General features: G+C 41.6%; 1 protein-coding gene across 5 annotated transcripts in view; it reads left to right on the top strand.

Annotated features, from left to right (window-relative positions):
• Positions 1-5,263: 5,263 nt before the first annotated feature.
• Positions 5,264-23,970, top strand: part of MARK3 (microtubule affinity regulating kinase 3) — a 123,680-nt gene continuing 104,973 nt past the window's right edge. For 4 of the 5 annotated variants that reach the window (XM_053254343.1, XM_053254316.1, XM_053254336.1 and 1 more), the window contains exons 1-2: positions 5,264-6,280; positions 22,267-22,305. In XM_053254343.1, the coding sequence (XP_053110318.1) occupies positions 6,224-6,280; positions 22,267-22,305 (96 nt within the window). In that variant the 5' untranslated portion in view covers positions 5,264-6,223. The remainder of the gene's footprint in view (positions 6,281-22,266; positions 22,306-23,970) is intronic. The other variant, XM_053254326.1, reaches the window with a different exon arrangement.

Genomic DNA, 23,970 nt, shown 5'->3' with positions numbered 1-23,970 from the left:
TTAATGTGCACTTTTAAACATTACATGGGCTGGGGCCATCTGTAGTCTTTCCCATCAGTGTGAATGGAGTCTTTGATTCAATATTAACCACACAGGAAATACAGAGTAGGTGGAACAGTTACATGCCTGACTCAGAAGGCAAAGCTTCCGAAAGGCTTTATGTCTGAGATGAATCTCTACAGAGGACATGCCATGGTATGAACAGACGGCCTCTATAAAACAAGTTCGTTAGTTTTAAGCACGTTGGGCAAAACCCATTATTAGCATCACCTCTTCGCTTCAAAGGAAGGAGACCAGGGAAAGTTTGACCTGCTGCCCTGAAGAGCGTTTGCTCTATTATGAATCAGAAGTGTTCGCAGATTTATAGTGCACTACATAAAAGGCATGTTAAGCCTACAGTCCAATCTTAAGCACGTTTACTTGGGAAAATATGACTCGTTTAATTTCAACAGGCTTACTGTGTGTATTATAAAATGCGCTTAAGCCAAGGGGTCTCCAGCGTGGGAGCCCAGGTGTTCACAGGATAATAGAATGTTAGAGTTGGCAGGGAGCTTGGAGGTCATCTGGTCTGACCTGCTGCTCTGTGAAGTAAACTGTTATAGCATCCCTGACAGATTGGTTGCCCAGCCTCTGTTTGAGAACCTCCAGTGAAGGAGATTCCACCATTGCACAAGGCAAGCTGTTCCACTGCTAAACAGCTCTTACACTTATTGGTTTGTCTAAAGCCTAGCCTAGATCTGCTTCCTAGTAATTTCAATCAATTGGTTCCAGTCCTGCCCTCCGGAGCAATGAACAGAGAAGACGTCTGTTCCTTCTTCTATGTGGCAGACCTTCATATATTTGAAAATGGCTATCATATCTCCCTTTAGTCTTCTCTTCTCCAGATTTCTCTAGTTCCTTCAACCATCCCTCATAGGACTTAGGAACATAGGAAGCTGCCATATACTGAGTAAGACCATTGGTCCATCTCGCTCAGTATTGTCTACACAGACTGGCAGAGGCTTCTCCAAGGTTACAGGCAGGAATCTCTCTCAGCCCTATCTTGGAGATGCCAGGGAAGGAACTTGGAGCCTAGATGCTCTTCCCAGAGTGGCTCCATCCCCTAAGAGGAATATCTTACAGTGCTCACACTTCGAGTCTCCCTTTCATATGCAACCAGGGCGGACCCTGCTTAACTTAAGGGGACAAGTCATGCTTGCTACCACAAGACCAGCTCTCTTCCCTGAAAGTAAAGTTGTGCCATAGAGTCGATGTTGACTCCTGGCGACCACAGAACCCTGTGGTTGTCTTTGGTAGAATACAGGAGGGGTTTACCATTGCCATCTCCCGCGCAGCTTGAGATGGTGCTTTCAGCATGTTCCTATATCACTGCTGCCCAATATAGGTGTTTCCCATAGGAAATTCCCATAGTCTGGGAAACATACCATCGAGGATTCGAACCAGCAACCTCTTGCTCTCTAGGCAAGTTACTTCCCCACTGTGCCATTAGGTGGCTGTTAGGTGGACTTGTGAGGAATGGTTGAAGGACTTGCGAGACACCCCCTTCAACATCTTCGTTCCCCTACGCCGAACTCATTCCAGATTACCAATGTCCTCCTTAAAATGCAGGGTCACGGTATTATGCACTGGAAACAGTATTCCAAGTGAGGTCTGACCTATCAGGGTCAGAGCTATCGGGGAGCACTTAACAAACTATTCAGGTTTTTCATGGTGAGAGTGTAGCCCAATTTATATCCAAGGTAAAACAAATCCACTTTTTGCATTGGTATTTGGAGGCATGAGAACAGCCCTGCTGGATCAGGCACAAGGCCCATCTAGTCCAGCATACTGTTTCACACAGTGGCCCATCAGATGCCTCCAGGGAGCGCACAGCCAAGAGATATCTGCATGCCCTCTCTCCTGCTGTTGCTCCCCTGCAACTGGTATTAAGAGGCATCATGCCTAAGGCTGGAGATGGCCCATAGCCATCAGACTAGTAGCCACTGATAGACCTGTCCACCATGGATCTGTCTAAGTCCCTTTTAAAGCTATCCAAGCTGGTGGCCATCACCACATACCAAGGCAAGGAATTCCATAGATGAATTATGCGCTGTGAAAAAGCACTTCCTCTTGTTGGTCCTAAGTTTCCCAACTGACCCCTGATGCTAGTGTTGTGAAAGAGGGAGAAAAAATTCTCTCTGTCCACCCTCTCCACTCAATCATGTCTCCCCTTAGTCGCCTCTTTTCAAAGGTAAAGAGCCCCAGATGCTGTAGCCTAGCCTCATAAGGAAAATACTCCAGCCCCTGATATTTTTGGTTGCCCTCTTCTGCACCATTTCCAGTTCTATAATATCTTTCTTAAGATACGATGACCAAAGCTGTTATATATTTTTGCTAGGAGATTGGCCGTTTCATGTTTGGTTCCTTCAGAACTCTTGGGTGGATGCCATGTGGCCCTGGCGATTTGTTAATTTTTAGTTTTTCAAGACACTTTAGAACATCTTCCCTTGTCACGTCAAATTCACCCAGTTCCTCAGCTGCTGAACCTGAAAAGCTCCATTCTGGAGAGGCGATATCGTCAATATCCTTTGCGGTGAAGACACATGCAAAGAACTCATTCAGCTTCTCTGCAATCTCCTTATCCTCCTTAATAATCCCTTTCACACCCTCATCATCTAAAGGTCCAACTGCCTCCCTGGCAGGTTTACTACTTCTGATATAATTAAAGAAGTTTTTGTTATTCCCCTTATTCCTCAAACTCTCTCTTTGCATCCCTTATTGTGCCCTTGCATTTCTTTATGTTCCTTCCTGTTCTCTTCATTTGGGCAGGACTTCCATTTTCTGAAGGAATTATTCTTCCCTTTTATAGCTTCCCTGACCCTGACTCTACTTGTTTTTGCCATGCTGGCGTCCTCCTGAACTTGGTGGTGCCTTTCCTCCTTCTTGGTATACATTCCAACTGTGCTTCTAGTACTGTGGTTTTAAATAAGCTCCATGCTTTCTGGAGTGATTTGACCCTCCTGACTTTCCCTTTCAACTTCTTTCTTACCAGTCCCCTCATTTTTGAACTTCCAACTCACAGTAAACTCGCTGTGAAGCCTGCTGTGTGAAAAATGCCCTTGCCCAACCAAGGGAGGTTGGAGACCATTAAGCATTTTAACCTAGCAACAAACCATGCAAAATGCTTTGAGAGAAAGTAACTTTACAAATCCAGAGAGGATACTTTAAAATGCTTTCGCACTGTGTCCACACAAATATCAAATGTTGACACTGCAGTTGCTATTGTTATGTGGTATATGAAAATGAGAACTGAGAACAGTTATGTTCCCAGTGGGTTAATTCAAATGTCACTTTATAGTAGGTACTCCGGAAGCTAGAATCGCTCAACCCTTTACATAGCTGCCAAAATATCACCCACAAACCCAAGATACCACATTGTAATGATGGAAACGCATACATTTTATGCCTACTCAAATCTGTGGATCTCCTGTGTTAGTGTTTTAAAATAGAAGTTATTTCCTTTCCCAGAGGAATAGCATTTTGCACATTTTCAGGGGCATGGAACCCGTGAAAGGAGAGCTGGTCTAGAGAGGAGAGCTGGTCTTGTGGTAGCAAGCATGACTTGTCCTCTTAGCTAAGCAGGGTGTGCCCTGATTGCACATGAATGGGAGACTAGAAGTGTGAGCACTGTAAGATATTCCCCTCAGGGGATGGAGCCACTCTGGGAAGAGCAGAAGGTTTAAAGTTCCTTCTCTGACTTCTCCAAGATAGGACAAGATATTTTTTTTTGATAGGACAAGATTTTTTATTGATACTCCAAGATAGGGCTGAGAGAGATTCCTGCCTGCAACCTTGGAGAAGCCGCTGCCAGTCTGTGAAGACAATACTGAGCTAGATAGACCAATGGTCTGACTCAGTATATGGCAGCTTCCTGTGTTTCTATGAAGCCCCCTTTGTTGTTCTCCCTGTGGAAAAGGTACTCAGTCATGCTCAGAGTGTTTGAAATCAGACATTGGCAAGTGATCACCAGTTCAATCTTTGGATAATGCTGCAGTTCTAAAACACAATACTGAACATTGAATAATAATGACATTGAATAATAATAATATTGAAGGAGTTAATGGCTAAACTAGAATCTACAAGCAAGTGTGATTCTATTTGTTTAGGAGTCAACCATGTCAAGAGATTTCTTTTCCACTACAGGTTAAAATCAAAGCTAGGAAAATTGTGTTCCTGTTTGGTACTGCTGTGGTGAATGACTGCTGTGAATACCTTTGGGCTTTGCACAGAAATGGTAGTCTTTACCTCTTGCGTTTCCCCCCTCTGTAGCTATGATTCCAAACACTATGCATGTCCATATGTGGAATAATCATTAAAAAGAGAAAAAAAGACCCAAGGGCAAAGTGCTTCTGAACATGTGCAAAATACCATTGCTTTAGGAACTGAAATAGCTTATCGGCCGTCTGAGGATAACATTTAATGCATCTGATGAAGTGGCCTCTCTGTTGTTCAAGAAACCTTAAACCACAGTAATCTGCAAGTCTTTAATAAGGTGCCACAGGGTTCTTTCTACCGTAAATTACGTTTAGGATTGGCCTGCCAAAGCTGCAGCAAGTTTGATTATATGTGGCTGCTGCTGATAGGATTGATATGATTTTTGTGCTGCTCTTTATAATGGAGCGATTTTTATTGCTTTTATTTAGGGTTTTTTTAAAAAATGATTGTTTCTATATACTTACATTTTATTTAAAATGTCTTTTGCATTTTAAAATAAAGAGAATCAAAAGCCCTCCTGAAACGGAAAGAACTCTTTTCTGGATAAACCCCAGTTTATTCACAGAGCAGACGCGTTGTTGTCTGTATGTGTGTGTGGCGGCGGGGAATCTCAAGGATGAAGAAATGTGCCATAAGCTGTCCAAGACGACACGAAAGCGGCCACCGCCAGAAATGTGTTCCTCTTTAAAGTACGACTGGATGCTTGACCCTAATTTCATTTTGTACCGGGCGGGGAGATGTATTAAAAGCTTTATTATGTGAGAACGTGGCCATATTCCAAGGCTCTACTACCCAGGTGTCATCCTCTAATGGGGAGAGACGAAGGTTCCCTCTTCACAGCCAAAAAAATGGAAAAAGAATTAGGACGGGAAAAGCGCCCCCAAAGCCCGTGCCCCTCCCCCACCCTTGCCAAGGGACCTTAGCAACAAGAGGTCCGAGAGCGCGCGGGACTGCGCCTGCGCACTGTCGTGCTACTCCGCCTCCGCAAGCCCGGCCGCCCGTCTCAGAGCAAAGGGGTGGTCTCTTCCGGTTCATGTCGGAGCAGAGGAAGCCGGGCGGCCATCTTGGACTATCCGGGAGCGGCGGCGGTGCTGCTGCTGCCTGAGGGGGAAGCGCGGGAGCCTGTTCGCCTGGGTCTCCGCGCCTCACGCGTAGAGCGCGGCCCGGGGCTGCGGCAAGAGCGCGCTGGGGAGTTGCGGCCCCGCTCTTGGCCTACCCTGAGCCCGCCCTGTTGAGCCCTGCTGCCGGAGGAGGAGGAGGCGGAGGAAGGCGATTAAGCATGAGAACCGCGGCCCGGTGAAGAGGGGCTGGGGTCCGGGGAGAGAGGCTGACGGGGAAGAAGCCGCCCTGAGTGGCCTCCGCTGCTTCCCCGGCGGGGTGCCTGAGGGAGGACGGTGGTGGAGGAGGAGCAGAAAGCGGGCCGGGGCGGCGGCGTCCCGCGTTCCCATCCTCTCTCCACAGCCTCTTACTTGGGCTGCGCTGCAGTGGCTGCAGCGCCTCGCACCCCTCCTCGCCCGCAGCCCCGTCCCTCCCTCTTGCAAGCTGCTGGCCTCTTCTCTCCCCCCAGCCCCACTCTTTCTCACACACACACCCCGCCCCATTTTGCACTTCATCAGACTCCCTCTTCTCTTTAATCCGCCGCCGCCACCTTCTAAGGATCCTAATCTGCCTGTAGGATGATCCTTGAAGACTCCTATGGGGATACAATGTTCTATGAGCAGACTGGAATATAGATGAGAAAAAGGGGTCGTGGTGGTGGTGGAAACAGCTCAAATTTCCCTCCCCACGCTCCCCGTTTCTTGATGGTGACACTGTGTAACCACTATCATGCATTAAAATCAAGATTTTTTGGTAAATATATATATACAAGTATTCGGGCGGAGGAGGGTGTTAGGATTTTTGGGGGTATTATTTTTATATAATATATAGCTGGGATTTGCCATCACAAACGGTGCTTCAGCACAAGTGAATGAAAATGTCCACTAGAACTCCGTTGCCCACGGTGAATGAACGCGACACTGAAAATGTGAGTGTACTTCAGGATTGTTCATTGTTAAACTGTGACTTGTACAGTAACTGAATGCCTTTTTAACAATTGGTGTAGAATTTCCCAGCATATAGCCCAGAATATGTTGCCTCCATTTTATGAGGTGTATGCATGATATAAGGGGTTATTAAACTGTTTTTTAAAATTGTATTTCTGAAAATTCTGCCATTTTTCCTGAAAACTCTAAAATCTGCAGTTGTATGCAATCTGTTGTATATAGTCAAAGGGTAAGGTGATAATTAAAATCCCTTCAAAGGGCAGCTTGAAATTGCTCTCTGCCCCTACTGTTATGACACTCCTTGGCTGACAGCTGGACATCTGCTAACAGATGTTTCACAGGTTGTTATGAAGAATGTTATCAATAGGGAAGCTGTTATTAAGGCCTCCTACAGGAAGCTTCTGTTCCAATTTAAACTTACACACACACTCTCTCAATTCTATGTTTCCTATTAAGCGCCCTATATTTCAGCCATACCTCTTCAGAATGCAAGGGATAAGTTAAAAATCCAACAGATGTTCTTGTGTGTTAAATGTGTTAATCACTGAAAGTGAAGCATTAATAAACACACAACAGGAAAGAATGGGTGCTTTGCCTTGGCAAAGAATGGATTGAGTGACCTAGATAACATGTCTTTCAAATCTGATTTGTATTTCTCTTAAGTGACAAATTAAGCTCTTGTGCTGGAAAGCAGTGACAGGTGATTTGAATGAGGCCTTGTCTGCCTTCAGACATAGCATTTGAGTGTTGGCTGCATAGATGCTAAAGAAAACTGCATTGCTTTTTAAATAAAAATTGTCAAACTGTTTTTATTTAGCTGTATTAAAGTAGATGTGAAAGTTGAATGTTTCTGTGGAACTTGAAAAATAAGTTGGTGTATCTGCTAAGGCACGATCAGCATGTGGTGTCACTTTAAAAGGGAAGACCATTGTGGGAATTCCTTTTGTCTAAGAAGTGTAGGGGGGTGACCATTGATACAGGATTTGTGACAAGTTATTGATTTGTCAAGTTTAATGTGGACTTTTATAATCTGTGATAGGCCCCAAGAAAGAAGACTATTATATGCAAGCCAATATATCCATTGTCATTGATTTAAAACACTTGCAACAAGCTTGGATACTGAAGTGGAAAATATGCTGAACAGAACAATTGCTGTATTGTCAAGACTGGTTTATTGGCATATTAGAGAAAACTTCACTTTAGCTCTTTATGCAGCCTGCAAAGTAAAGGCTATATAATTTATCCAAAGTTGAGTAATCAAGTGTAGAATCTTACGTGCTTCCAGCGTTGATAAAAATCAACATTTTTTTTAAAAAAAAATGGGTTTAAATGGATTTTTAAAGTTTTTAAATTGGATTTTAATTTTAAAAATTCATTAACAATTTCATCTATAGGGATGAGATATAACAGACCTGATCAATCTTATTCTGCAGGTGGTGTACATCCAGCACGCGTGCACATGCGCGCACACACACACAGAGTCAAACCCTTGCCTCCCTTCTCCCTTTAAAAGTGCAATGTCAAAGTGGTCAGTAAATGAATTGAGCAGGGGGGTGGGGGTGGAGTAGACCTGAGAGAGGAGGATTTATAAATTATTATAAATGCAAGGTTTGGGAGTGGGGAACAGAAAGTGAAAACAAAACATTTTCATGCAATTCTGAGGAAATGTTTTTGGAGCATATCATCCATTGTAGAAGGGAAATACATGACAGCAGGCTGTAAAAAGACCCCATTTGGGACTATTTTAATGAAGTTTCTGTGGGTAAGACAGGCATGTGTGCAAAATGCAAACAGTGCAACAAAGAAATGTAAGCCATGGTTGCCCAAAAGAAACAGCATTATGAGAAGTGTGTACCTTCTAAAAATGAAACCTACATCTATCTCTGTGTATTGTCTTATTAGACAATAATGTACTTTTACTAGAAAATGATGATTTTCCTGACTAGTGATTTAAATAATTAAAATTGAGTCTCTCTGTGAAGCTATTTAAATTGTGAAGCAACCCTGTGTGCTTCAGCCCAGGCCACCAAAATTTTATTTTCCAGAAAAGTATTCAAAATTGGTCACTTCTGTAATTGTCAGTATTTAAGTTTATATAAATAATTTGCCTATCTGCTTTTTGGCTAGCTAAACCACCCTAATTTTATTTATATCAGCAAGCTTATCAGGCTTAGAAATGTTTGGAGACTGCTCAAATACAGTTCTGCTGGCTGGTTATTCAAGTTCTAGACTAGAAGATTTCTTAAATTGATTTAGGGTGGTTATATATTTCTGCTTAAATGAAGCAAATGAAATGTGTGTGCTCATTTTGCACTTCTGGAAACATGTCCTGTTTTGTTTTAAAAATATAAAATGAACTCAACATAGTGTTTGATTACTTGCTTCTGGTCATATTATTACTTTGATCATGTACGAGCTTGCAGATTGAGCAAAACTGGGTTGATTGTTGAGGGTTTCCATGTGGGTAGTTGTACTGGTTTATTAAGTACCATTTGTGTTAAGGCCTGCTCTTGATCACAGAAGTATCAGACTGCAGAATGATCCTTGGCATGACTAGAGTACATGTTATTTCTCTCCTGATTGCATTTCCAGTTGAGTATAGGCATTCAAAATGTATACTTGTATTTATCCAACTAAAGTTACATGTTGTTTCCTCTTTTAATTATAATGTTCCTTTTGTACGAACTTGATGATCTTGCGAGTAAATAATGGATCTTGTTCTTGATTAAATTTTTTGCAGATGCATAAACAAAAAGTTCCTGAATTGTATTTTAGTTCAAGGGTCATAGTACCTTCAGTACTTCTTCACACTAGGAAAATATACTAATTTCTTATACCAGGAAGGTATGTAATTGAGCCAGTGCTGAGTTTTCCAAGGGTAGTTATCACCAACATCTATTGGCGAAGACAAATAATGTTTGTTACAGTTTCATAGTGGTGTCTAGAAAAGTGCTGAATGGGCATTGTTCTTGCCTGTGCTTGAAGTTGAACCACGTTGAGTAATTTTTAAGGTGAAGACAAATCCTACAAGCGAGTGCAAATCTCCATTTTTCTTCTCTAAAATCACTTGGCACAATGATATCCTGTAAAAGTGATTTAAAGTTCATATTGGTCAACTGTGAATGACCAAGGATAATTTTGTGTGCTCATAATCTGAATCACTAGCTTTGAAATCTGTGGTTCTTGATCCCTAACTCTTTATGGCTGCTTCGGTGTGTGTATAAGTGAGTTTAATCCTTGTGTTTTGGCTTATGTCTGGCTTTGCTGAGAAACTGTGTACTACACTACAACACTTGTTACTGGTATGTGAATTTTCATTTGTATCATCTCATCAAAAGAAGTGTAGAACAGGCCTTCCTTTTAGAGCTGTTCACACATTTTCTCTACAAGCAGCAACTTCCAAAGATAGGAAAACACTTGAGTGGCTTTTTACTAATAATGGAGCACATTAATTTTATTTATTTATATTTGTATGCTACCTTTTGTCCTAGGAGCCCAGGGCAGTGAGCAACAGTTTAAAAACAGAACCAAATAAAATTTCATTAAAAAATAAAGCAGAAATCGCAGACACAACTACAAGCATCTATTGGGGAATCAGAGAGGAGCCATTCATTGACTAAAAACCTGGGCAGTCTTTAATCTCTGAAAGATTGGGAGAGAGAGCCATGTGAATCTCATCTGTGGGTGAGTTCCATAGCCTAGGGGCAGTCACTGAGAAGGCCCTACCTCATATGCTTGACAAATGAATTTCAGCAGGTGGCTGCATGTGAAGCAATGCCCTCCCAGCTAACCTAGTTATGGGTAGATTTAGTTGGGAATAGGTGGTCCTTAAGGTAAATGGGGACCAGGTCGGGGCTTTAAACGTAATAACCAGCACCTTGAATTGTACCCAGAAACAAATTGGCAGCCAGTGCAGTGTCTTCAAGATAGAGTAATATGAGCATGGGAGGTGGCTCCAGATATTACTCTGTAGTAATATAGTATATACTATGCATGTTGTGTGAAGCAACTGAATTTTTTTCATTGGATAAAGTTCATTCAGCAAGACATGCACGCACACAACATCTAAGTAATTCAAGTGACTGTTACTTGTTGCATGGAATATTTCTTACATTTATATCCTACACTTTGTCCATTATGAAGGCACCATAAATGGGATTCCAGACAGTCACTTGTCCAAAGTCTGACCAGGTTTAGACCTGCTTAGCTTCAGTAAAGTGGCTGTATCTTGTACCCTCAGATCATAACCTAAGATATTGCCCATGAAATAAGTTAGTACTATTTTTACACAGGTTCACCAGCAGAAATTTTTTGACAGCTTTTTAGTTGAAATAATTAAGATCCTTGTGGAGTGACTTAATATCTTTGTATTGACTTAGGTTGACTCTGAAAGCATTATTCTAAATAGACATCTAGGAACATAGGAAGCTGCCTTAAACTGAGTCAGACCATTGTTCCATCTAGCTCAGTATTGTCTACAGCACACAGACTGGCAGTGGCTTCTCCCAGGTTTCAGGCAGGAGTCTCTTGTAGTCCTATCTTGGAAATGCCAGGGAGGGCAAGGGCATGCCTCTTTGAAGTGCATTCTGAACATTATCAAGGTTCCTACAAGCAACTACACTTATCCAGTCATCTAAGGAGTCACACATCTAGTAATCAAGAAGACACATTTGTGATGCAAAATAGAAGAAACTGGTAAAGTCAGAGCTTGTTTCACCACAGTATTTGGCAGCCCAATTCTTGTACTCCAGTCAGAAGGATGAATTTAGCTTTTGTTGCACAAGTGAAATAGCATCTTTTGAATGTGTATTCAAGATTTTCTGTGCAATGCATTTTAGTACAGAGTCTTCCTATACTAACTACAGGAAGAAACTACAAGTCAGTAGTTTTCATAGTGCTGCACTTATAATGCAGTACAGTTTCATTGATCTTTGCAAAGAGGTCTGTTTGTATGACTATCTGCAATGATGCTTTTAATTGCAGAGATTAGGATATTGCTATAGGTCCCAATCCACACTGTTCCTATTGCTGTGACATACAATGTTCTGTGTTGCTGCCCTGTCTATCTTGAAATAGTCGTGCTTGTCACATTTCTGTTTCAGGAAATTTCAAACTGCATGTGTGTTTGCATAATCCATATGTATGCATACGTATTTTACAAAATAATAATAATTATTATTCTTATTATAATTATTATTCAATTTCTCTACCATCCTTCCAAAAATGGCTCAGGGTGGTTTACACGGAGAAATAAACAAATAAGATGGAACCCTGTCCCCACAGAGCTCACAATCTAAAAAGAAACATAAGATAGACACCAGCAACAGTCACTGGAAGTACTGTGCTGTGTGTGGATAGGTCCAGTTACTCTCCCCCTGCTAAATAAAGAGAATCACCATGGTAAAAGGTGCCTCTCTGCCCAGTTAGCAGGGGTTCAGCAAGGTTCAGGACATCCTCTAGTCTACTTTGTGATGAGTGAAAAATGATGCCTGATGAGCAAAAAAAATCCTGACTAATAATTTACCAACATAGCTCAACAAGTACCAACATTTGACCCCTAATATATGAGAATGGCTGTACAGATGTCTTCTCTTCAGTCTGAGTTATATATCTGACACTGTAATCAGGTCCCAGACACAAGTATCAACTCTGAAAAACAGCCACTGTGTGACCCTCTATACTTTACAAAGTATGTGCCACATTTTCATTCATGAATGTGGATCTGCACATTCTACAGCCCTTGGTTATATGTTTCATGGCATTTGATTAAAGAAGCCATATCCTTTTGGGTTTAAGGTGTGACCTTTAGACATACTGAACTCCCAAAACTTCTATTACAGAAAACCTCTAAGGATCAAATCTTTCAATTATCTTTTGGGCCAAAATCTTGACTACTTAAAAATAACATCTGATTACGTCAGTGGCTCAAAATATAAATGGGGGGTTTGTAACACATTTCAGATCTTTGACCATTGGGTGTCCTCCTAACTTCATACATAATTACAAACAATGGCTATATGGGAATTGGACTTAGCTGGCAGTTTTATTGATGATTCAGGCTTGACTGTGTCTTGCTCTTCAGCTGCTATATTTACATTTCAGTGCTGATGTCAGTAAAAACTTGTTTTGACCAGTGAACAAAGTCAGTGTGACTTGGATAATATAGTCAATCTCAGATACAGATAACGCAGACTACAATTTTCTCCTTTGTTTTGAAAAACATCTGCTCTGAAAGTTCTTGCACTACAAAATAGCTGTTTTGTTTATATCTGGATAGTTCCTTATTCTGGAGGTATCACTTCTCCTAGCCTCTAACTCAGGATAATTCTTTATCCTTTATGACAAAAATATTCCCTTCCCAAGCACCCAGATACTCAGAATTCTGCTGTATACCAGTATATCTCTAGTATCAAACTGTGATGTTCTGTGACTAATAGTAGGTAGAATAATACTAATTACTTACACCATGGCAATATACAATATTGTTGTGATCCAAACCATTGATTGTTATTGCTGATGTAATTAAGCAGGAGCTGAGAAAAAGATAAGTACTAATGAAATAAGAAATTTCAACACTATAGTAGTCCTTTGGTCTTAAAGAGATATTTAACGTCTTTTGACTGCCAAGGTTTAACAAGCTGTTCCCATTTCTGGCTCCTTGGCATGATGATGCCCCACTCTGTCACTCTTTCCCAGACTGCAGGTTGGCGGTAGATGGGATTCTAATTTTGGAATATGTGTGCTTGCCTTTGACCTACACGATTAGACCTGCATGAGAAATACAGTTGCACTGACACATGAAAATATTACAGGAAGAAGCAAGACCTTGCTGCATATGCTGATAGCTCAGTGGATCATATACCTAGTATTTGGCAGGTCAATATTGTTAGTCCTCAAGTTAAGTGGTTGCACTAGTGTCCTGGTGTGTGCTCCCCCCCCGGTGTGTGTGTGTGCGTACATGCATGCACATACACACACCCCTCCCTTCAAAGGTTTTATTTGTTATAGTGGCTGTTTTTTCATGGAGGTAGACCAGTATAAAGATGACTGATCTATTTGTAGATTATATTTCCTCTGCTGGTTATCTTTTAAAACTGATTGTTTGGCAAGTGTGACCTGGTTAAATTGACCAATCAGTTTAACAGTCTTCGAAGCTGGCCTAGAGTATACAAATTGTATTTGCACAGTAAAATATCTTGTTTATCACTCATGTTGCTGTATGGGTTCTGGTTAACTATCTGGCTATGCCATTATCTAGCTCTTAAGTAAATTCTGCCTCACTTTCTTTTCACATTGAGATGGAGTGGAGTAGTCCAAGGTGTGTGTCTGTCTATAACATGTCCCCTTGACTCTAAAAATAGAGGCTGTTTTGTTTACAAAAGGACATTTGCCCCCACCCCCAGGATACAACAGCAAATGAGAGAGAGACTATGTAAATAATGAAAATCTTTAGTAGAAACAAGTTGTTAGTGCACGCAGAAGGGCAAAGAAGGCAAAGATACTTTATTAGCAAAAGTTTTCACAGCAGTCATGACTCTGGTAGAAAGACATATTGCACTCTCTCACTTTTGAGACCTCAAATCTCCATATAGATGTCAAGCCACCAGGTTCTGTTAACACATTTGCAGGAGTACCACATACTTGATTCATAGCTTAAATCAACCTCTTGTTTATGAGCAGAAAATATAAACTGGGGGAGAAAATTCCCCCAAGAGTGCACAAAAGCCCCAAAGTATCCAATTGTAATAAAATCCTGAGAGACCTCTGTCTTCAGTTTATTGAAATTAACACATCTCCATTTGAAGCAAAGTTGTAGAGTTTCAGGACGAGAGCATGGTAGAACACAAACTAGAATGATCAACAGTTTAGTGTGTCTGGGGTAGGGCGTAGTATAGAGAGGAGATTGAAACTGGCTGGTCACCAAGATCCAACTATAAGTAAAGCTTGGAGGGAAACTCAGGAAAAAGCACTCAGTGGTCCATTTCCAGGTGCCCTGCCCTGCTACACAGGTGATGATTGGAAAGGGCAGGACTTGTGCTCCTTTAAAAAGGAGTGGTTTGTCTTGCCCATCATTTAATCATTAGGTTTCACTGACCTGGACTTCCAAAAAGCTTTCAACAAAGTTTATCATCAAAAACTCTTGAGAAAACATAGCAGTCATGGGATAAGGGGACAAGTACATGTGTGGATTGATAACTGGTTGAAGGACAGGAAACAGAGGGTAGGGAAGTAAGAAGTTGGGTCCCCCAGCGATCTGTATTCAGACCGGTGCTAGAATTTGAGGTAAGCAGCCAGATTTGCAGATGACACCAAACTCTTCCGGGTAGTGAGATCCATAACAGATTCTGTAGAGCTCCAAAAGGATCTCTCCAAACTGGGGGAGTGGGTGACAAAATGACAAATGCGGTTCAGAGTTGGCAAGTATAAAGTGATGCATATTGGGGCAAAAAACCACAAACTAGCTTCAAGTATACTCTGATGGGACCTGCGCTGTCGGTAACTGATCGGGAGAGGGATCTTGGGGTCGTAGTAAACAGCTCATTGAAAGTGTCGACTCATTGTGCGGCAGCTGTGAAAAAGGCCAATTCCATGCTTGGGATCATTAGGAAGAGAATTGAAAATAAAACTGCTAATATTATAATGCCCTTATACAAAACTATGGTGTGACCACACCTGGAGTACTGTGTACAATTCTGGTCACCACTTCTTAAAAAAAGACATTGTAGAACTGGAAAAGGTGCAGAAGAGGGCAACCAAGATGATCAGGGGCTTAGAGCACTTTCCTTATGAAGTCAGGCTATAACACCTGGGGCTTTTTAGTTTAGAAAAAAGACAACTGTGGGGAGACGTGATAGAGGTCTATAAAATCATGCATGGTGTGGAGAAAGTGGATAGAGACACATTTTTCTCCCTCTCACATAATGCTAGAACCAGAGGTCATCCCACGAAATGGATTGCCAGGAAATTTAGGACCCACAAAAGGAAGTATTTTTTTCACACAACGCATAATCAACTTGTGGAATTTTCTGCCACAAGATGTGGTGACAGCCAACAGCCTGGAAGGCTTTAAGAGGGGTTTGGAAAACTTCATGGAGGAGAGGTCTATCAATGGCAACTAGTCTGAGTGCTATAGGCCACTTCCAGCCTCTAAGGCAGGATACCTCTGAATACCAGTTGCAAGGGAGTAACAGCAGGAGGGAAGGCATGCCATCAACTCCTGCCTGTAGACTTCCCAGCAGCACCTGGTGGGCCACTGTGTGAAACAAGATGCTGGATTAGATGGGCCTTGGACCTGATCCAACAGGGCTGTTCTTATAACTTCCTCTAAAATTATTTAAAATCTGCCCAGTCCTTTTGTGGGGAAGCTCCCTTAGAAATCTAGGAATGTATTGGCTCAACCTATGGATAATGAAATTCTTCCAGGTAGGCATACTGGTGACCATGGTTCTGGTTCCCAGAATCTCAAAATAAAGTGTGCCATCAAATCAGTGTTGTCACCTGGCGACCACAGAGCCCTGTGATTGTCTTTGGTAGAATACAGGAGGGGTTTACCATTGAGATGATGCCTTTCAGCATCTTCCTATATCGCTGCTGCCTGATATAGGTGTTTCTCATAGTCTGGGAAATATACCAGTGGGGATTTGCACCAGCAACCTCTGGCTTGGTAGTCAAGCCGTTTCCCCGCTGCGCCATTAGGTGGCTAGCTACCAGAACCTACTCAGTCTCTTCTAACAGTTTTGAAAACAAAGGTTCAAATCATGAGCAGCCTACTAGCCTAGCAAGCATAATGATTTGAACCTTTGTTTTCAAAACTGTTAGAAGAGACTGAGTAGATTCTGGTAACTAGAGCCACACCAGTATGTCTACCTGGTAGAGTTTCATCAGCCATAGGTAGAGCTACTCTGGTGACAGAAACCTGGAGGAAGTTGAGACCCTTTGATGAAAAGGACTTGAAAGGAAGGAGGAAGAGGAGTCTGAATGTCATGGTGTTGGGGACAAAGGAAGTCTTGAGAGAAGGGGAGTGTAGGAAGATGAGAGGAGGATGAGTAGTGGATAGAGTGTGCTGAGAGATGGGAACTGTGTGAAAAGCTGCAGGTATGAGGTGGAAGCAGATGACAATCTGAGTGTAAACCTAGTATGTAACCCATGACCTGAGCAACTATGATGTTGCAATATTTGGGAAAGAGAAGTTCATCTTGACCTTAAGAATAGAAAGATCTGGGGTTTTTTTCCTCTTGGGAAGAGTTCAAAGAGATGGGGAAGCCTGCACTTTCTAATAAACCTTATTCAAGAAGCCATTTCCCCCCTGAATTCTTATTAATTTCCAGTTTTCATACTCTGCATATGTGATTATGTAAGAACAGTCTTGTTGGATCAGATTTAAGGCCTGTCTTGTCCAGCACCCTGTTTCACACAGTGGCCCACCAGATGCCCCGGGAAGCCCACAAGCAGGAGATGAAGCCATGTGCCCTCTCCTGCTGCTGCTCCTCTGCAACTGGTATTTGGAAGCATTCTGGAACTGAACATGAGGGTAACCCTTTAATAACTATCAGGATTAGTAGCAATTGATAGACTTGTCCTCCATGAATTTGGGGCTAATTTGACTAAGCCCCACTTAAAGCGATCCAAGCTGGTGGCCACTGTCACATCACTTGGCAAAGAATTCCATACATTAATTGTGCACAGTGTGAGCACTGTGTGAAACAGTATTTCCTTTTGTTGGTCCTAAATTTCCTGCCAGTTTCCTGGGATGACCCCTGGTTCTAGAATTGTGAGAGCGGAAGAAGAACGTCCTATCCATGTTCTCCAAATCATGCATATGTCTCCCCTTTGTCATGGTTTTTCTAAACTAAAAACCCCAAATGTTGTAGCCTTACCTTGTGAGGAAGGTGCTCTAGCCCCTGATCATCTTGGTTAATGTCTTCTGTACCGTTTCCAGTTCTATAATTTTTTTTTTTTTTTTGAGATACGGCGACCAGAACTGTACCATATATGCTGACTATTCTTAAATACTATAACTTTGGTATTTCTCAAGTTCATGGTTTTGCAATACTTGGAATGTTTTAAATAGGGAATAGAAGTCAGAATAAGGATTCAAAATGCTCTTAGCAGGCTCGAACACAGAAAAAAGCAGCAAGATGAAATTCAGCATAGAGGAATGTACAATCTTGCATTTAGGTAAGAGAAATCAAATGCACAAGTAAAGGAAGAGGGAGACCTGTCTTGGCAGCAGTACATGTGAAAAGCATCTAGGTGACTTCAAGGCTCACAAGCTGAACTCAAACCAGCATTGTGATGCAGCTGCTGGAAAAGCTAATGTGATCTGGGCTGCATTAACAGAAGCATAATGTCTAGATTACAAGAAGTAATTAGTCCACCTTATTCTGTTTTGATCAGATCTCACTTGGAATACTGTGTCCAGTTCTGGGCACTGCATTTTAAGAAGAGCATTGATAAACTAGAACAGGTTCAAAGGAGGGTGACAAAGATGGTGAGAGATCTGGAAACCAAGTCCTGTGAGTAATTGTTGAAGGAGCTGGTTATGTTTAGTTTGGAAAAGACTAAGGGGAGACATAAATCTTCAAACATCTGAAGAGCTATTGCATAGAAGGAGTAGTGGCTCTGTTGCTCCCAAAGGTAGGAGTAGAACCAATGGGTTGAAATCACAAGAAAGCAGATTTAGTCAAGCCACTAGGAAGAAATTCTAGGAGGTGTTTGCCTCCTCCTCTGGAGGCTTTCAAGAGCTGAATAGCCATAAGAAGATAAGAACAGCCCTGCTGGATCAGGCCCAAGGCCTATTTAGTTCAGCATCCTGTTTCACACAGTGGCCCACCAGATGCCGTTGGGGAGCTCACAGGAAAGAAATGAAGGCTGTCGACTAGTCTCATAAGGAAGGTGCTCCAGGCCCCTGATCATCTTGGTTGTCCTCTTTTGCACCTTTTCCAGTTCTACAATATCTTTCTAAAAATACAGTGACCAAAACTGTACACAGTGGTCCAGCTGTGGCTGGCCATACCATAGATTTGTATAAGGGCATTATAATGATAGCATTTTTATTTTCAACCCCCTTCCTAATGATCCCTAGCACAGAATTGGCCTCTTTTCACAGCTGCTGCACACTGAGTTGACACTTTCATCAAGCTGTCTACCACGGATCTCACAATCTCTCTCCTGGTCAGTCACTGACAGCTCAGATCCCATCAGCGTATGTGTGAAGTTGGGGTCCCCCCCCACATATGCATCACTTGATGCATTTGCCATTTTGTCACCCACTCCCCCAGTTTGGAGAGATCTTTTTGAAGCTCCTCACAATCTGTTGTGTATTTCACTACCCTAAATAGTTTAGTGTCCCCTGCAAATTTGACCTCTTCACTGCTTACCCCAACTTCTAGATCATTTATGAACAAGTTAAAGAGCACTGGTCCCAGTACCTATCCCACTTCCTACTCCTCTCCATTGTGAAAACTGTCCATTTATTCCTTCCCCGTTTCCTGTTCTTCAACCAGTTACCGATCCACACATGGACCTGTCCCCTTATTCCATGACTGCTAAATTATACTCAAGCCTTTGGTGGGGAACTTTGTCAAAAGCTTCTTGGAAGTCCAAGTATACTATGCCAACCGGATCACCTTTATCCACATGTTTGTTGACACACTCAAACAACTCCAAAAGGTTAGTGAGGCAGTACTTGCCCTTATAGAAGCCATGCTGTTCTTCTTCAGCAAGGCATTTTCTATATGTTTAACAATTTTGTCCTTAAGTATGCTTTCCTTCTATTTACCTGGCACCGAAGTTAAGCTGACCAGCCTGTAATTTCCCGGATTCCTTTCTGAAAATTGGAGTTACGTTCGCTACTTTCCAGTCCTCTGGTACAGAGCCTGATTGTACAAGTTATATATTTTTGCTAGGAGATCAGCACATTTGAGTTCCTTCAGAAATCTTGGGTTCCTGGCGATTTGTTAATTTTTAGTTTTTAAAGATAGTTTAGAATATATTCTCTTGTTACCTCAAATTGCTTACTTCTTCAGCCTTTAAACCCGAGAAGCTCAATTCTGGAGAGGGTATATGGTCAGTATCCTCCTCCATCTGGGATGCCATAGTAAATTCCTGTACTGAGCAGGTGTGGACTAGAAGACCTTGGAGGTTCTTTCTGACTCTAAAATGCTGTGATTTTTTGCAAATGGAGAGCTCAGTATTCAGGGCCTTGCAGGGAAGATTGGTACATAAGACCAGGGGTTGCATGGCATTGTGTCCTCTTCTGGACACAATTACTGGGTACAATTTCAGTGGAAAGTACACCCAGTCATTTTTCATATAGAAACCTAATGTAAATCTGATGCAGTGAGAGACTGGAATATAGGGAGAAACTTGTACTGCCTCCTGCATCTGTCTTTGAGAGGTCTTATCACATACTGCTTATAGATGTTTCCCTGCAGTCTTGGAGCTGGAATAATGTAGAAAATGTCTGGATACCAATATCAAATTTGTATGCACTATCATTGCACTTCTTAGTGTCTGGGATTTGTCATTTACTTTTAAAAAAATCAATTGTCTATATCTGGTGGTGGTGCAGGGAGGAGGGTAATCAGACTTTGTAATATTCAGCTAGATTCTGTTTTGAGTGTACAGGCCCTCTGCCTATGGATCTTCTTGTATAGCCAAACAATTTCTATCCATATTCGTGGGTACAGCTTGTGTTATTTTGCTCTTTCTTGCAAGTATCATTATAGTGTGATGTATTTTTTTTAACTTCTGTAATAGACGCATTTGAGAGCCTAACTAATATTGAGAGATAAAGTGAAAATAGGTCCCTTTATCTGTATTGTACACTAAATGAATAAACTTCTATTTTTAAAGCTTGATTTTAGTTCGGCTCTCATATGCTTTTGTGATTTTACATTCTTGTAGAACTGCTTTTTTTTTAACTTGCAAAATCACAAAAACATATGAGAGCTGAACTAAAATCAAGCTTTAAAAATCTGTATCTAGTAGTGAAACGGAAGTGATTGATAGCTCTTTTTGTTGTTGCCAGCAGGTTCTAAATAACAGCTGTAGAAACTAGGGAGAATTATTCAGTGCTCACTCTGGTATAGACTTGAAATGGGGAGTTGGAGGAAACAACTGATAGAGATGTTTGCATACTGCGTGCTGTTGAGAAAGAACATAAAAACAGTCCTGCTGGATCAAGCCCAAGGCCTGTCTAGCCCAGCATCCTGTTTCACACAGTGGCCCACCAGATGTCCTTGAGAAGCCCACTGGCAAGAGATGGATGATGGCATGCCCCCTCTTCTCTTGGTACTTAGAGTCCTCTTGCTTCTGAGGCTGGAGGTGGCCTATAGCCACCAACTAGTAGCCATTGATAGACCTGTCCTCCATGAATTTGTCCAAGCCTCTCTTAAATCCATGCAAGCTAGTGGCCATCACCACATCCTGTGTCAGATAATTCCATAGATTAATTATGTGCTGTATGGAAAAAGTACTTCTTTTTGTCTGTCCTAAATTTTCTGGCCTTCAGTTTTATGGGATGCCCTTTTGCCCAAAAAGCTTCACATGCTCCCTAGTCAGTGCTTTGTCTCAGAATCAAATGCTTTGGAAGAAATCATCCCAAATATTAAACTCTGTAATATAATATGATGTTTCTGGATTAATGGTTTATGTTGGAGATGTAACTTCCCCCTGGCCCATAACTCCAACAAATCCAATATCACACTCTCAATGGGGCAGACCTCTGCCTGTGAAATTGTTTCTGTCTGTAGAGCAGACAGTGTACATGTGGTCAGGGCAAGCATAGATGTTACTTGGTAGGGTGGAGCAGAAGACACACGCAGTCCATCCAAAATGATTGTGCACACTTGCCCTTAGATGTATATTACATCTTCGCGTAATCACACAGTATTCTGGAGTAACTAAACGTACTACTTTGTTCTGGAGGTGAACTACTTGCAGATATTCTCTACCCTGCTGATTAAAATATTAAGATTCATGTAGGCTTTTTACTGTAGATTAAGTATTCGAGAGATAGTTTTAGGATAGCAAGTGATACTCTTCCTGAATATATGAATCTGCTCTTGTGTAGTGTTGCATGTTTTGGTGAGCATTTATTTATTTATTTGTCAAATTTGTACACCATCCCAAACTTTAGTTACTGGGTGGTTAACAATAGCATAAAACCAGTTAAAAATGTATACAAAAAACTTAAAACAACTCAACAATTAAAAATAAACTAGAGATTAAAACCTAAAAAATTTAAGAAGCTAAGAAAGCTTGGGTGAAAAGATGGGTTTTCAGGTGTATTTTGAAAATTGCCAGAGATGGGGAGGATTGTATCTCAGCAAGGAGTGCATTCCACAATCTCGGGGCAGCGACTGAGAAGGCCCGTCTTTTTGTAGTCACCAAACGAGTTTGTGGTAACTGGAGACGGACCTCCTTAGACGACCTCAATGGGCGGCGGGGCTTGTAGTGAAGAAGACACTCTCTTAGATATCCAGGGCCTAAGACATTTAGGGCTTTATAAGTTATAACTAGCACTTTGTATTTTGTCCAGAAACCTATTGACAGCCAGCTCCATCAGTAAAGGAGTAACATAGTCTCTCTGAGATGACTTCCCTACAGAACACAATTTAAAACAATTCTGATGAGTAAATATATTTTTCCAAACCTGCTCACAAAGTTTGTTTTGTAATAGAGATTTTCTGTTGCTCTAGTGGGTGTATAATGTGTCGCTCAGGTTTTCCATCTTCTAGAACCTCTGTAGAGTAGCAGTCAATTGTGAATCTTGCTAGCTGATTGATGTTATCCTTGTAAGCTGTTGCTAATGCATGACTATGATTATGCTCGCAATATGTACAGTTTTAAAGTAAGCACAAGTATTGCCCAAAGAAACATCCACTGCTGCCTTACCCATGGTTTTTATTTTTACGTTTCCCTTTTTCTCTTTCTCTATCATGCTTATTTCACATTGAGAAAGGATGCTGGAACATCGGTAGGGGAAAGCTTTTGTGAAAAGGTGGGTCTTAATTTTTTCTTCTAAAAGCAGACTTTGCTCTGTTACCAATTTATTTCTCTTTTCTTTGTTGCCTTTAGTCTTATCACTCCAGAAGAGAAGATCTTTGTCAGTTGCTGACAGAGAAGTAGCTTGTGAAATTGCTAACCCTGTCCATAAGCATTGTGTAGACTTCAGGTTTTGGAACTGAGACTATGACTCCTTCACAAGGACAAGGCCTACAACCCTTCTCTTCTTGGGATTGCTCTCCTACAAGCAGAGCTTGTCAGCTTTTATCTGTGCTACTCTATCCTCGTACACTGCTGACTTCTCACTACCTGCCTGAGTCAGAGATTCTGGATCCATTTCCTACTGGGAAAAATTTGAATAGAAATGAAAGGAAGGAGTCAGCTGTTTCATCTTATTTTCAATGTTGGCTCTCCCTGCTTTCAAATCCTGTATCCTGTCTAGTTTCCATATTTTGAATCTGAACCCCAAAGAGATGCTCATGATATCTTGTTGCCTGTGGTTCAAAATCCAAACAGCAAGTGTCCCCCCCCCCCCCCCGTGGTACAATTCTAAACTAGACAGTTTGCATTTAATAGTATCCTTAATTATTGCCCAAGAAACAAAGCCTTGGCTGCTTCATCTTGTCTAGCCGTAGCAAGCACTATAAGAAGATGGGGTGATGGGCATCATCTCTTCGTTGTGCTGTGCCCTGGCTCTTAGCTTGTATTGGACATTCAAGATTTGCTTCTCCACTAGCGTGTGACCCACTGATTACTTCCATTGGCATTGCAAGACAGAAAATGTGACACTAAGTTCCAGCTACTGAATGAAGACGATTGAATACAGTGCAATAATTATGTAATATTTATTTACTTTGAGTAGGTTTACTTCACCTTTCAATTGAATGATCCTCAAGGCTGTTTACAGCAGGTTTCAGTAATGTGTACAGACACATGCCACTCAGAAGCTTTTCTTACTCTGGCCAGAGGAAAAAGCCAAGTGTGTGTTTTCCTTCAGTGCTGCTGGAGCAGAATGTTAGGGTAGGCAGGACCAAACTCCTTCTTTGGCCAGTGGATGGAGCCAGACTGGTCTTCCATTGCCCTGATGCTCTATTGTTAATAGAATGTTATTACAGCTACAAATATTATGTGATTTATTTATTTTTTGCTTTAAGACAGTCCACTGTTTTCTTGTTGGTAACTAAAAACAAACAAAACCCCCTCTGCATCTGATGGAGGCATAAGTTGGGTCCATCAGGTTGGGAAGAGATAGGTGATATGCGAGGATTGTGAGGAGAAAAAACAGGGCAGACTGTTTAGATTTGGATACTGATTGAGAAATTTAAGGTCCTGATTGGAGAACAGAGGGGAAATTCAGGGATGAGTAGATTTAAAAGGAAATGGATGAAATTCTTCTAGTGTTTGGCTGCAAAACTATAAAGGCACACATCATCAAAGTGGAAATATTTCACAATATTTCAGAAATGGGAATATTTGGGGCACAACACCATTACCACTGAACTGAAGGTTATACAATTGCTTTGATAGTTACTATTCCCACTAGTGCTCTAATATCCAAGAAAGTTGTATAAAAGACCTGGGTTATAGTATAGAGAAACTATTTTTAGATGCTTGTTTGAGTTTATGTACCCCCCCTCACTCTCACTCTCTCTCTCACTCA

Source organism: Hemicordylus capensis, chromosome 1 (genome assembly GCF_027244095.1).
Source record: "Hemicordylus capensis ecotype Gifberg chromosome 1, rHemCap1.1.pri, whole genome shotgun sequence".
Taxonomy (NCBI): domain Eukaryota; kingdom Metazoa; phylum Chordata; class Lepidosauria; order Squamata; family Cordylidae; genus Hemicordylus; species Hemicordylus capensis.
The sequence above is the reverse complement of the archived record's forward strand: the minus strand, read 5'-3'. Positions and strand labels throughout refer to the sequence as shown.